General features: G+C 46.7%; 1 protein-coding gene across 6 annotated transcripts in view; it reads right to left on the bottom strand.

Moving 5' to 3' along the window:
• Nucleotides 1–15,197, bottom strand: part of LOC136854594 (uncharacterized) — a 56,523-nt gene that overhangs the window by 28,298 nt on the left and 13,028 nt on the right. For all 6 annotated transcript variants that reach the window (XM_067131040.1, XM_067131092.1, XM_067131050.1 and 3 more), the window contains 2 exons: nt 6,509–6,725; nt 5,912–6,044 (listed from right to left, as the gene is read on the bottom strand). In XM_067131040.1, coding sequence (XP_066987141.1) covers nt 5,912–6,044; nt 6,509–6,717 — 342 coding nt within the window. In that variant the 5' untranslated portion in view covers nt 6,718–6,725. The remainder of the gene's footprint in view (nt 1–5,911; nt 6,045–6,508; nt 6,726–15,197) is intronic.

The raw sequence follows: 15,197 nt of genomic DNA, 5'->3' as shown, positions 1-15,197 counted from the left end.
TCTGTCTTATCATGATCTTGGAATAGAGAACAGGTAAGTGTTAGCCTATCAGTCATGGGAAATAGGTTTTCTCGAAGACTATTAATGAATCATTTGCTTTCAGGCCAGTGAGCTGTTATCAACATGCAAAATAGTGAGAATTGTTGAGAAAGGTTTCCATTCCTTGGACCCAAGCTCCACTCCACAAATAAATTAGATAGCCAATCTTCCAAGTAATATTCACTAGGCTAATACCAAAAATTACATGTTTTATTCTGTCAAACTGCATCTATGAATCTTAAAGATGATACTCCTACAATTTTAGACTGTTAAAGAAAGGAAACGACTTTGCGTTTCTTCCTGTAAGAATAGAATGGAATATAAAATTTAGGCCAAAGGCCTACGAGGGAAACTTAGAGTAAAAAGGTTTTAAAGTTGTGACAGGAGGAAAACCTCGCAGCTGCATTATGAAACAATTGTTAGGATAGGGTGGAAAGTAAGACAGAAGAGAATATGAATGGAGGTACAGTAAAATGTATTCTTGTGGGAGGCTAGCACCTGCGGTATTAAAAATTTTAAGAATATGAACATGGAAGAATATGAGCATGAGAGGTGGGGAGACGCTTCTGCATTTCAGACAAGATCTATAGTATTTGGAAATACCAACTAACTTCAGTAATTAACAATCATACAATTACAAAAATGACTCCATTCATTATCATTTCTACTGTGACTTTCTTGACTAGAACTGTACTACTATTTTCATGATTACATTGGCGTTATGTGATTATGATTACCCTCAGAGCAACAAGTCATTTTATGGAGAATAGCTTTTATTTCAATGGTATCTAAATTCTTTGTAAAAGTAAGTCAACTAATTTCAACTAAATATCCAAACCATATTAATAAATGTTAATAATTACACATCAAAATTAATATTCCTTGAGAAAGGTCAATACTCTTCATTACAAAAATGAAGTTTTCATAATAAAACTACTATTGTAATACTTACCTGAACACCTGAATTCGCCCTTAATCCCACTAGCCCGAACAACTCTCAATTACCCATCCCACTAGTGGGAATTTTAACAGCCAGCATTACCAACACTGCAGGTAAAATCTTGTCACTTGACCTACCATAACAAACGGTTGGCAACGCTGACACAGGTGTGCGTTGACACTCCCACTTTTGTCAATTACTTTATTCAAGGTCAAAATTGATGTGGGGGAAAGAAAGGTGGGAATCATTCAGGTGTTCAGGTAAGTATTACAATATTAGTTTTAGCTATTAGAGTCATAGACATCTTGACACTCTCCCGCAATTTCCTTACTGCCTGATGAATGAGATCAGATGGAGGAAAGGCATACACCTGCATGTGATTCCAATTTGTAACGTCACAACAGTGCCTATCGACATGGGGACCACCATTGGTGAGAAATACTCTGGAAGACAATGGTTTAATCACGTCACGAATAAGTCCACAGTTGCTGGCCATTTCCGGAGAACCTGACCTATTACTTCCTGAGCGACTTAGTGAATTGACCAGTACGTTGAGACTCCCCGATATAAATTGGGGAAGAAGACACACTTTTCGTTTTTCGCACCCTCTCAGGACTCTCTGTGCTATAGTATTGAGTTCTATTGAGCCTGTTCTCCCCAGCCCCACCCCCACCCCCTGAGTTCTTCAGATATGACACAGCAATTACGCTGTTGCTAAACATAGCCACTACTCTGTTGCACACTAGGACTGAAAACAACTGAGGCCTTCCTTTACAGCTTTGATTTCCCAAGGATTTATTGACTCCTCTCGTTCCCAGGTTCCCTCCAAGGTTGTTCCCCAACCTTGATCTGAGGCATCTGTGTACAGATGAACGTTGGGAAGAGGGGAGTCAATAGACCTTCCCAGTGTCAGATGCATTTCTGACCACCACAGACGATCCAACAGGCAAGAATCGCTTCCGACTATAACTGCATTCTCGTTGTGGAACTCCCAGTGATTCCCGAGACATACCTGAAGAGAGCGCATCCGGAGACAAGACCCTGGAATTAAATGAGAGAGAGACATCCTCCCTAAGAGGCTTCTCCAAGCTGGTACCGGCCGTTCCCTGTTGGACAGGAACCCTTCTACCTGCTGAAGGACTGACATCCTCTCTAGGGTCGTGAAAACCCTCAAAGGAAGAGAGAGAACCCTCCTACTTGAATAGGTTAAAGACTCCATAAGAACTCCCTCACTCTTACTAGCTTCTCTAAAGAGGAGGCAAGGATCAGTTGTCTAGATACCTCAACACTCTGTACCCTCGACGATGTATAATTGCAGACACTGGAGACATGAATTATAGAAGCAACCAAGTCCGTCATACTGGCTACGTCATCATCCTTGAACAAAGAATTACCTAAGGCTAAGGTGTTTTAAGCAATCCCTCCTATGAATGTCCAGATACTATGGGGGAAGATAGAAATTTTGACTTTTCTGCTCCAAACGTCGTAGACGAAGCCAAAGCATTCGCCTAGTGAGCCAGACCCCTTGAGATAAATTTATCAGGCTGCAAACAGCCACGGATCCAAAGGGACATGCCCGTCACTCTTTTAGAACCCCATTACAGTAAACCTGACAGCATCCAGATCTGATTGCGCAACACATCTTCCAAGCACCTGCTTCCCTAAGAGAAGTCCCTGTGAGCCAAGACAACCTGACACCTGCCAAAGGGTTACCTCGAACTGCGTATATCATCTTACACGGAGAGAGGAGAGAAGAGTACTGTCTATTAGAAGCCACTACCAACGCTACATGACCGTCTGCCTCCTCCAAAGCCTGTCTAACTCGATCAAATCAAACCAGCCAACATGAAAAAGAGGCAGGAGCTGGCTTAGTGGCATAAAAGTCCTCAAAAAAAAAAAAAAAAAAAAAAAAAAAAAAAAAAAAAAAGACTGAATTGATGAAATCGGGAGGTCCGGAGCTCTTGCTTGAGGGTACAAAAAAGTAACATACTCAAGCATGCATCCGTAATCGTTACTGCTGGCAAGAGGACATTCTAAGTTTGCCAGAATCTCCTGCATCTCCAGGTAAGAATCCTGTTCCGCAATGTCGGAACGGTCTAAGACCGACAAAGGAGGAGGAATTGAACGAAGCCCGGACAACGATGAAGAGTCCGCAAGCAGACCACCCTAACCAGAATGCTGAGCACCCACACCTAGTCGGGTACCTGGAGCTGAATCCGCATAGTTGAACCCGCCGGGAAGAGAAGGCTGAACCAAGACAACCCGGAGCCGATTCCCCATTATTACCAAGGGGAAGACGAGTGAGAGTAGCCAAACCCACATTGCTAAATCCTGGGGGAGGACGCGCAAATGAAACTGCTTGCGGAGGGATGGAAGAAAATGAAGAAGGAGGGAGAATGAAAGATAGAAGCTACCCTCGGAGTTACCACCGCGGAAAATGCAGGCGATGAAAGCCGTGGACCGCTCGAAGAAGGTACCGCAAGCCCTGCCAAAACCACAGAGTGCAAACCCAAACTGAAAGTGACAGGCAAATCCTGTGAAATTCCTGATACTACCGGAACAGCCGCTTGAAGCGGAAGCAAGGGGTTGCGCATACCCAAAGGGATGGAACATGAAACGCCTGAGGCCAAATTCTGCTGAAACTGCCTTTTCACCTGTCTGGAAGCTCCTCCTACTGGAGAAGACTGTACTGAGGAAGGAAAGGCAGGAGACTGAGGAATAGCAGACACATAAAAAAAAGTTACCTCAGAAGAGGAAAGCCAAAAGTCGAAGGAGGAAAAACGGAAGATGCGGAAGTTACAGGAAAGACCGGAGCAGAAGAAGAGGAGGCCGAAGAGGAGACTGAAAAAAAAAAAGCAGCAGAGAATGTGGGAGCAGATGAAATGACAGATACCCTACTGTACTGAGGAAGGAAAGGCGGGAGAAAGAGGAACAGCAGACACATAAAAAAGGTTACCTGAGAAGAGGAAAAGCCAAGAGTCGAAGAAGGAGGGAAAACGGAAGATGCGGAAGCTGCAGGAAAGACCGGAGCAGAAGAAGAAGAGACCGAAGAGGAGACTGAAAAAGGAGCAACAAAGAATGTGGGAGCAGGAGATGAAGCGACAGATAACCCAGAAGAAAACTTAGAACAAAAGGACAGAAGGTACACCGAATGTGCCCCCCCACGATAATCCTGAAACAAATCCGACATGAATTCTGGACACTGCTGTGTCACATACTCTCTAATGTTTGAGAAACCATTAAAAAATAACCTCCCACTATAGGTCTGTACCTGTTTGAAAGACCCAGCAAATCCGTCTTATCTTCCACCACATCCAATTGCAGGTCCCACAAACTACTTTTAGAAGCTGAAAGGACACACCAGAATCTGCCTTACTAGATGGAGTACAAAACACAGAGAAGGGGGAAACTACAGTAGAAGATTCAGAAACAGTTGGAAGTGAGTTAGGAGCTAGAACAGAAGGATTCTGCACCACCAGAACTGAAACATTAACTTGAGACTGAGCCAGACCGAAAAGAAGTGATGAAGGCGAAACTTTGCCACAGCACAAAAACCACTCGAACCCGGAACCCGTCCAGGAGAACGACTCTGCACCCTTAATACCTTCTCTTCACTACCTAACCCAGACCTATCCTCCTTTATCACCTAGATCTTGATCCTGACTAACATTATCAACATTAAATTTATCAATACTACAAGGGGGCTGGGGGGGGATCCTTCACTGCCTGCTCCGTGCCGAGGGGGCCAGCAGACCCTACCCACTCAGAGGTTTGCGGTTCTGCCAGTATCCTCAGCACCCGTTAGGGCTGGTTCTGGAACAGGCAGGGGAGCTGAAAGAGAAGAAGGATTAGACATCCTAACACTACTATTATCCCTATCTGAGAAATGTTGAAAAATACTAGCTCTTAAATTTTCCATACTACTTGCAATCTTATCCTCTATCTGTTTGACTAACTCTGAACTCGCTAAATCCATCAATTGATCTGTAGTAGAAGCCTGAGATACTTGAGGCAACGAAGAATCTGACTGACGTTTGCCGCCCTTACTAGCCAAAGACTTGCGATGACGAATGTAATCCTCCATCTCTTGTGCCTTCTAATCAGAACATTCATCGCAATGAGTCTGCACATCACACTTAACTTTCTTACATACCTGACAGAATGTCTATCATGTCTCAAGGTACTCATCTGTCTCTGCCAGAAGAAGCGATGAGCACCAGTCAAAGGGGCAGTCGAGGTCGACATCGAAGCCGAAGGCACGCTAGAAGGTGAAAGAGTCTATGATGACCAATCGAGACCGGGAACCAGTAAGCCCAATCCCAAAGACGTTCAACGTCGAAGATATTCAGAAAATCCAGAAGAAACCGTTAAATACAATCTAGGTCTTCACCGGAAGTCCAAAATACAAACAGAAGCCGGGCAATAGGATTAAAACCTCACATGCAGAAGGAAACAACCTTCCAGCACCGCGAACAAAAAAGCAATTGACGAAAGTGGGGGTGTCAGCGCACACCTGTGTCAGCGTTGTCAACCGTTTGTTATGGTAGCTCAAGTGACAAGATTTTACCTGCAGTGTTGGTAACGCTGGCTGTTAAAATTCCCACCAGTGGGATGGGTGACAGAGTTGTTCGGGCTAGTGGGATTAAGGGCGAATTCAGGTGTTCAGGGAGTGTATTGCAATATCACAAGAATACCTAAAAAATGTATTAGTGAATTTTGTGGCATTTGTAAACCCAACTTGTCACCTGTCACCTTTAAAGAAAATGCACTAATCGTGTGTTAGCTTTACTTAAGGTTAACTGTACCTATTTATGGAAAAAAATGGTAGTAACACATAGCTACACACAAACATATATATACTGTACAATTTCAACCATACTAATATGACACAATTCTACTTTCTGGACATACAATGGGAAACACTGGTTTTACCTGAAGTGCGTAAGTGGAGCCAGAAGCATCAATGTTATAGTTAGGGCTCCTGTCTGGTGTTCGTGGGCTTGCGATTGGACTACTGGAACTGAATGGCGAATTCCGATCTCCACTTGCACTGGGCAATACCCGCCTGTTGTGTGTGGTAATTTTTGATAACTCAGGTTGATTTGGTAAGGTATTACGGTGGAATTGTAAAGACAATTAATTTTGCAAAACAGAGCTGCATATATTCTTATACTGGAAAGTCATAAAATTTCAATTGTTACAAAATGTTTTGTTTTCATAAACTAACTGTTTACTTTTTGAATAAATAAATGAAAGGCCAAAATGGCATATTAATGTTCTATTCAAACTTACTGCCCATATACCTCATACAGTACAGTATTTACAAACATACCTAAGCCTAAATTGCAGAGTTAAAATTTGCTGTTCAATTTCACAGCTTCATACAAAACCTTTTTATAAATTTAATGTTTTCTAATTGACTATCTTCCACACTATGTCATGAGTATACACATACAAATAACCTAACACATTTACAGAGTAAAGGTGTGGCGTGCATGCATAAGTTTGCACTATTCATATTCAACCTACCCAGCTGAGTTTTTTCTGTCCTGTCGTGATGGGGATGCAATCACCGGTGCACGGAGGGCTCCTGCAGCTTGATACTCAGAGGCACGATATTCGGGTGCAGTTCCGCAATACTCTCTGCTCGGTACCTGACAGTCTGGTCTGGGTGATGTACGCTCTGGTCCCTCTTGAATGCCCAGGAAACTTACATCATCCTCAACGGGCTCAGCCATAATTCAATCTGTTATAATGGAACAGGCAAACTTTACAAATTGTCCTTTTGGCATAAATATTTCTGAGATATAAATAGGAATGAGAGTGAACACAGATTTTTGCAACCACAATGAAGAGCATTTTCCTATACAATGCTCCTTAAGAAAACAAATGAAAGTGAGCACAGCATTTTGTAATCACAATGAAGAGCATTTTCCCATAAGATTCTTCTAAAGAGTATAATTTTTTTTATCACAAAACTGATCTCCTATAATGCATCACAAGACATGCAGTTTTTCTACATGAATATTTAACTGAGCTCGAAAGCACCTCTAGTGACAAACAGAATTACAGTATTCAAAGACAAGATGAGCAGGGAGGAGATTTCCTGTAGTGTAATGGGTTTGTATAAAAAAAATTGAAAAAACACTATTTGTTTTGTTACAAAATGAAGTTTTCATAATAAAACTAATATTGTAATATTTACCTGAACACCTGGATTCGCCCCTAATCCCACTAGCTCGAACATCTCTCAATTACCAATCCACTATTGGGAATTTTAACAGCCAGCGTTACTAACACTGCAGGTAAAATCTTGTCACTTGAGCTACTATAACAAGTGGTTGGCAACGCTGACACAGGTGTGTGCTGACACTCCCACTTTCATCAATTGCTTTATTCATGGTCAAAATTGATGTGGGGAAAGGAGAGTGGGAATCATTCAGGTGTTCAGGTAAGTATTACAATATTAGTTTTACTATGAAAACTTCATATTGCAATACACTCCCTGAACACCTGAATTCGCCCGATTAACAACATTTAGAGGAGGAGGGATCAATTCTATTGCACACCTTTTGACAACTGCAGAGATGGTAGCACCCCAATCTGCTTTGCATAAAATATCCGTTTAGTCATACACTCACCATATCAATCAATGCTTTCAGTGAAGAGACATGTTTGAGAGTACTTTGATCAACAGTCAGGTCAGTAAGGTCAGTACTGTTGGTCCATCAACCTCCCATGTGGCTCTTCAGAACCTCTCATGTATGGAGGAGAATGAGGCAGAGTGCAGAGCCGCTGGCCCTCCAGGAGAACCATCTAAGTTTGCAGCCCACCCCCTTTTTACAACAGCAGAGATGGCAGCTTACCGATCTGCTCTGCATAGGATATCTATTTAGTTATACACTCACCTTATCAATCGATGCTTTTGGTGATGAGACACACTAGAGAGTACTTTGATCACCGCCAGGTCCGTACTGCCTTGGTCTGTCGACCTCCCATGTGGTTCTTCAGAACCTCTCATGTATGGAGGAGTAAGTTAAACCTCCCATGTGGCTATTCATAGCCTCTCATGCATGGAGGGAAATGAAGCAGTGTGTCGAGCCGCTGATCCTCCGGATAAGGCCCGATGATCGACAAGTGAAGAAGTATCTTAACACCGACGAAATAGCCTAGCCTACTAGAGCCCCTAGGACTCTCGTAGGGAAACTATCAAAGACTAAGATACTTAAAACATATTAAAATCACAATTTTTGAAAGTAAATTGTATTTTACCTAACTATACAAACCTTAGGTCCTTTACATTAGGAATTACTTTCAGCGTAGGCTGGAAACCGCCGTTAAACTCTTGACCAAGGTGGTTAGGCAGTAACTACCGCCAGGTAGGCGGGAATACATGCCTGTGAAAGATGTAAACATTCCAGTTTGCCTTTTGGTCCAGGTTCAGATTGAGGGGTGACATGAGGTGGGCATAATATGTAAGTAAAGGACCTCAGGTTTGTATAGTTAGAAAAATACAATTTACTTTCAAAAACTCTGATTTGTTCCAACACGATATACAAACCGTCGGTCCTTTACATTTGGAAGACTCACTGGTTGGAGGGAGGAATCTGAGTGAGTCTCCTGAACTGACTGAAGTTCTGCACACCTGGGCTACTCCTGGTCGAAAGAGCGAGGAGGAATACCCGAGCCTCTTGACATACTGATCGAAGTGTAGGAACTGCAAGATCAAACGATATAGGCTGGGAAGAATCTTAGAGTCGGAGGCAGTAAGGAAAAGCTGTGATAGGGTTCCATTATTGCCAGACTCTCCTTCCTCCCTTGCTAGAGGAAGGAGTGGAATTGCTTCTATGATTCTAGGAGAAAAATAGAATGGGTGCTCGATGTGTAGTTTTACCGCATCAGTGCCAGGTCCAGCATGTGTTGGTTCGAGTCCTATTCTCATCCCGAAGGAGGAGAAGTAGAAGGATGTAGATGGAGGAGGAAGAGAGGCCAGTCACTCTCAGTATCCTTCTGACTTCCAGAACCAACACCTTAGGCGAGATGCTACTCGTCCTCTTGAAGGAGCCCGGTAAGAAAACACAACTTGTTGAGAAGCCACCACAGGGCCAAGGAAAAAAGGTTCCAAGGGCCTGTGGGCAAGACCATAGGAAGACAAAAATGTGGTCTATGAGATCACGTCTTGCTTCCAGACTGACAGAAACTTCCGGAATGCGAGGGATGGACCAAGCCATTGGCTTCGTGAGCTCTCGGGTGGAAGGAAGCCGGTAACGTCGTCATCAGCTGCCAAGTACCTCCTTCGATCGCTTCACGAAGCCAGGAGGAAGATGTGTCCTTAGACACTTCTTCCTTGGAGAGAGAGCACTAGCAAAAATGTCAACAACATCCAGGTTAGGGGTGTCAAGCCTTTTCGGAAAGTACCACAGCTCCCTAAAGGACACAGTAACGAATGATCTGGATCATCGATACAAAGTCCAAGGAGGAGGGGAACAAGGACGACTCGAACCCAACAACAGATGCTGAAAGATTCAGAGTCCACCTATGACATCCAAGGAGTTGAGGTATTGATCCCCTTCACCTGTTCTTCCATATTCTATGTCAAGGCTGGAGCAAGATGAGAGATGGTCCTACGAGGGAACATCTCTATCTGACAACCCTCATAAGGGCGTGTGCAGCATGGGACAGGAACCCTAAACGAGAGTCACATGCCACCCAGGGAACAGTTCCCTGAGACAGCAAGACCGAAGAAGCTTCTCATCCGTAACTAAATCTTGACTGAGAAGAAGAAGGCTACTTCAGATAGAAGACTAGGTCGCAAGGGCCTACGTTCTTCACAAATGAAAGGGAAAGAAGCAACCCTCAGCAGAGAAGACGAGGAAGTCCTGACTTGAGGAGCATCTCTGACCTGAGAAGGAGTTCTGCAACAACACCCACCAGCGAAGATGGCTCCAGTCCCTGGGAGTGTTGCGGAGGACTTCAAGAGATATCCAGTTACAGCCGCTGCCGCTCTGCGAGAAAGCCTATGCTTGCAAGGGAAGCTGGAAGGTCTCCCAGTCCGGAACACACCAGGATGTACTGCCCGAAGAACCGCTTCTTGTGTAGCTGCTTTGGGAGGTTGGGTCAAACAGAACTCTTCTCGATGCCTTGGCTATCAGGTTGGGCGAGAGGTGAAGTCTTCCGGCATTTGTCTGTAACTCAGGGTGATCAATGCTTGAGAACCCTTGGCAAAACAGAAGAATACAGCGGGAAAAATGTAGATATCAAGTTTCCCAGAAAGACAGCATGCCTTGCCGTAGTGTCCCTGGGTCTGGTATGGAGGAGCAAGAAAAAACTACCGACTTGTGCAGGGAGGCAACAGAAAGACAGTAGGTATTTCTCAGTCGAGCAATCTCTTTGCGAATCTTCGAGTGAGCAGCACGTTCCGTCCCAATCACTCAAACCCGAGGCCAAGCTCGCCTGCCAATACATCCCCACTAGGGATGCATCTGGCTAATGAGATGTCGAGTGCGCTATAGAACACTCAAGTACCTGCAAATGTCAACAGATGAAACACAAGGAAAAAACAATTCCCTCTTGTTTGTCGATAAATGCCACTACTGTGGTTTGTTGTTCAACGAACCAGTGAGTGTCGCAAAACTCATCCTGAATTCTCGGAAGGCCAGAAGGCTGCCTTGAGCTCAGGATGGTGATGAGAAGGTATGAAGTATCTCGGTCCTACACCTTCAAGACAAAGTCTTACAGGTGTGCACCTATTCCTCAATCGGTGAATCCGTAAGTAGACACACGATGTGAGGGGAATATGCAAGCATATTTGAAGGCTCCTTCAATCAAGCATTAGCCTAACTCCTTCCTCATACTTCGAAGAGGAAAGAAGGATGGAGGAGTGGAAGCAGACTGCCATTCTTCACCATGGGGAAGCTTCTGCAAGATGACAGGATACTGAGACAATTAGCTCTAGCCAGGCTGGCATTTCCCGAATCGGGAGCACGGGAGAGGAAGCGGGATGAAAAGAATTGCCGAGACCTAAGGGAAATAGATACTTCTCCTAAAGGAATCCACTCCCAGGTCTCAGCAATGTCGCTGCCAGCTCCAGAGACTTGATAAGTACCATTTCATCCAGGAATCCGCAGTAGGAGAACTTCTTCCCAGTCAATACTTCTTTCTCTCTTCCCTTCTTTCCTCCTCCCTTATGGGAAAGAGGGTGGAAAGAGACGAAGTTATGCGCACTTTCCTAGAAGGGTAGGAGAGGGCTATGTTCCGCAATCTTCTATCGAAGCCTGGGACTTCTTAGGAGTTAAGGGGGGGCTGGCTCGAACTCGAGGTCAAGTCGAGACGACTAAGACCCCAAGGTCTTGGCCATTGTCCAAAGGACAAGGCAGTGCCCTGGTATGAACCTTGATTACTGAAGTATCTGGCAAATCTCTGCAAGAGAAAGGCAGAACCAAGTAAGGTTCGTTCCTATGGGTCGAGCCAACTCGGGACTTATGAAACTGAAGTTCTGAACTTGGACAAAGTCTTTCTTCTTAGCACCAGAATTGCCCACAGAACTGCCGTCGGCCAGACCCTCCGAGGCAAGAAGAATTCGTATTCTGTCAAGGCAGGAAAGAAGCTTGGTGTCTTGACCTGAATGAACTCCTTTTCCAAAGAAAAGAGTTCATCTGGTCAAGAATGCTCTTGGAAGCAAGGACCACGGGGGCCCCCGACACTCTCGGCCCCTCAGGAACTGCAAAGGTTGCGAGTGATGAAGATTATTGGAGGAGTCACGGTCCTGTCCCGGGGATCCTCGCGCTGATGAATCGGCACGAAGTTCTCTGAAAAACGAGGGCGATCGCAACTTGAAGAGGAAAACCCTCGCTGCTTCCGAAGTGTGAAACTCCTGTACCCCTCCCCTTAGTGAGAGCCTTGACAGATCCCATGAAACCCTCCTCGGCTACCTGGTTGTACTACGAGACAATCAGGGGACTGACACCCGCAGCAAGCCAGGAAGCCGAACTCCGAAGAGCTCTCTCTGTCTGTCTCGCACCTCTCAGAACAACCGAGAGGAAAAGAGAACAGGTGAGGAGAGAAAGAGTACCCCTACCTGTCCTGCCAGTAAGACCAGCAGGAAAAAGTTAAGTATATCTTAGTTTAACCATACCACTGAGCTGATTAACAACTCTCCTAAGGCTGGCCTGAAGGATTAGACTTATTTTACGTGGCTAAGAACCAATTGGTTACCTAGCAATGGGACCTACAGCTTATTGTGGAATCCAAACCACATTATGATGAGAAATGAATTTCTATCACCAGAAATAAATTCCACTAATCTTCACTGGCGGGACGGAGACTCGAACGCTGGGCCAACAGCGTGCTAACAGAGAGCTCTAGCCACCCCTCCAAAGAAGAACTTAAGACCAGCAGGAGAGGTGGACCGTGAGCGATAATCAACTGAAGGAGATTACTTCTACACGGGCAAAGCGCTTTCCTGGGAAGAGCAAAAAGTTTCAAACAAAGCCGAGATCCTGGTTCGGAAAAAAAAAAAAAAACGAGTGGAGCCGAGCTGAGCCGATCACGCGAACGCGATCCAGACTGGGAGGCAGGCGGGGCGAGCCGAGCCGAGCCGAGCCAGTCTCGCAAGCGTGACCGAGGGCCGGGTGGAGCGAGCCGAGCCAGTCTCGCAAGCGTGACCGAGGGCTGGGTGGGGCGAGCAAGCCGAGCCAGTCTTGTGAGCATGACCAGGGGCCGAGCCGAGCCGAGCCGATCGCACGAACACAATTGGAACTGGACAGGGCGGAACTCGTCTGCCATGAACTATTGCTAGTTTCCCGAACTCTAAACTCCTTCGAGGTCAAGGCCCCTCGAGAAGGTTCAAAGGGGGAATTCTGTGTCTGCTATCCTGCATGCTCAAAACCTAAGGTTCAAGACACAAGTATGAAACCCAGCCGAGCAACCGAAGCAGCTGGAGGGCAGTATCGAGACACCTGGCATCTCGGCACCCAGACATCTGGGTGTCTCGGCACTTTCTCTCGTCCTGTGCCTCTCGTCAGGAGGGCGCTCGTGATTCATAGGATTTGAGCGACCCACGAGACTCCCAAAAATCGGGAGTGGCTGCTTTCAGTTTCCCAAGAGACTGAAAGAGACAGGCACAGAACCAGTCTTAGATGAGATGCAGACTTCCAAGAATGGCAATGGGGCGGCCTCTCTTCTTCGCTGCTCTTGCACTGCCCGGAAAACGCCAGACCCCTCAGGAGAATGCGAATTGGTTTCCACACAAGGGCGGGAAAAGCCAATGAGAGAAACTTGTCTCCCGGAAGAGAGTCAGTCCCTTAGAAGTCCCGCAGGACTCCCGAAGGGAATCTCTTCACTGCTTCTTCCGGTGTTCGAACCGACAGGATCGAGATACCAGGCTGGGAACCCGACCGAGCACTGGCAAGCACTCGGGGAGCGCTTGTGGTGCTGGCAGGAAGAGCTGAGACACCTGGATGCCTCGGCCCTTTCTCTCGCACTGCTCCCGAACTGGGCCGAGGAAATACTCTCCAGACCAGATCAGGATACTCGATATTCCATAGAATCTCGAGCACTCGGAGCAAAGCGACAGCGCCCAAAGCAGCCCCCCGTCTTAGAGGCGGAACCTCTAGGACTGGGAACGGATCGCAAACAGAGGTCTGTTGGCCCACGGCTCCTGAAACACAAAACCCAGGGGTATGCGAATCAGTTTCCTAACCCGAAGGTCGGAAGAGCCAACGAAAAACCCACTGCCTCCTTGGAAGGAGGCAGGACCCTAGACGTCCATGGGCATCAAGGGGAAGAAACAGCCTTCCTCTCCTTCGGCCGACGGAGGTCTGTCCGATTCCCGGGACCCCCTTCGACCTTGGGAGAGGAAGGGAAGACGCAACTGAAGATAAGATGAAGAAAACGGCGGCTACTTCCACAGGGCGACTTCCTTCATCTCCACTCCGACATCTACAGGATGGTGGACACGAAATATGGTAACCTCCAGGGCAGTCAGGCAGGAACACAATGGAAGAGGCCCAGGACACGACCACCAGGAGAAGCAGCAGGCATGATCAGGACAGCTGATGCAGGAGCTATGGCAGCGGTTCGGAAGGCAGGCGCTACTGCAACGGCTAAGAACATCACTTTCCACGGGGCAACTTCCTTCACCTTCACGCAGACATCTTCTACAGGATGGCGGATCGTAAGCAGCAGGCATGATGAGAACACCCAATGCAGGAGCTACGGCAGAGGTTCGGAAGGTAGGAGCTACTGCAATAGCCAGGAACGTCACTTTCCACAGGGCGACTTCCTTCACCTTCACGCCGACATCTTCTACAGGATGGCTGACATCGTAACTCCAGGGCAGCTGGCAGGAACACAACGGAAGCGCACAATCAGGACAGCCGATGCAGGAGCTACGGAAGCGGTTTGGAAGGCAGGAGCTACTGCAACGGCCAGGAATGTCACATGAAAGTCACCAGCAGCGGCAGAAACGATCAGGACGGCTGTGGCAGGAGACCAGGAAGAGCCGCCCAGAGACTGTCGTCAAGTTAACAGGAGCGTTACACAGGGAACAGCAGCAGCAGATGGACCACAGATATGCCAGAGGCATTGCCACAGCATACATGAAGGCCAGCAATGACAGTGATTGATCCACATTGGCGGTAACAGAGTCGTAACAATCCCGATGTAGAACTATGTCATCCAGCCAGGTATTGTGGTCGATCCCAAAGCAACACTAAATAAACGTCGGGACTCCTTCATGCAAGATATCCCCAGTGATATCCGGCCAACTACTGCTGTGTCTGCGACGCTCACTGTCGACCTGAAAGAAAAAGCAAAGATGATTAGAGAGGGGAAACTCCTCTCGCTACGAGGGGAACTGCCCTACGCAGCGAGAAGAGGTACCCAAGAAGTAGTAGCCCAACTGCCGCCCCCCCATTGCAGTCTTCACCCGACGAGCGAGCGAAGAGGGCGAAGGAGAGAGATCTCTACCGAAGGAGAGATAAGGAAGAACATACAGGGAGAGAAAAGGATGGAGGGGAGGCCACCAAGGGCGCCGTGGAAGTGTAACTTACAGATGATGCCCGCAACCTCCCACCCGCCCCGCAATTCTCCAAGCGCAGGTTGGCGAACACAACACTCAGCACAAGTAGGAAGGAAGTAGTCATGCCCTTGTACACAGAGGGCGGGAGCCAAAGAAGGGAAGCAAACTCTTACGTCCCGATCAATGTAGGGGAGCGAC

This window comes from Macrobrachium rosenbergii, chromosome 3 (assembly GCF_040412425.1).
Source record: "Macrobrachium rosenbergii isolate ZJJX-2024 chromosome 3, ASM4041242v1, whole genome shotgun sequence".
Classification (NCBI taxonomy): domain Eukaryota; kingdom Metazoa; phylum Arthropoda; class Malacostraca; order Decapoda; family Palaemonidae; genus Macrobrachium; species Macrobrachium rosenbergii.
This window is presented reverse-complemented; position numbering and strand designations above follow the sequence as displayed.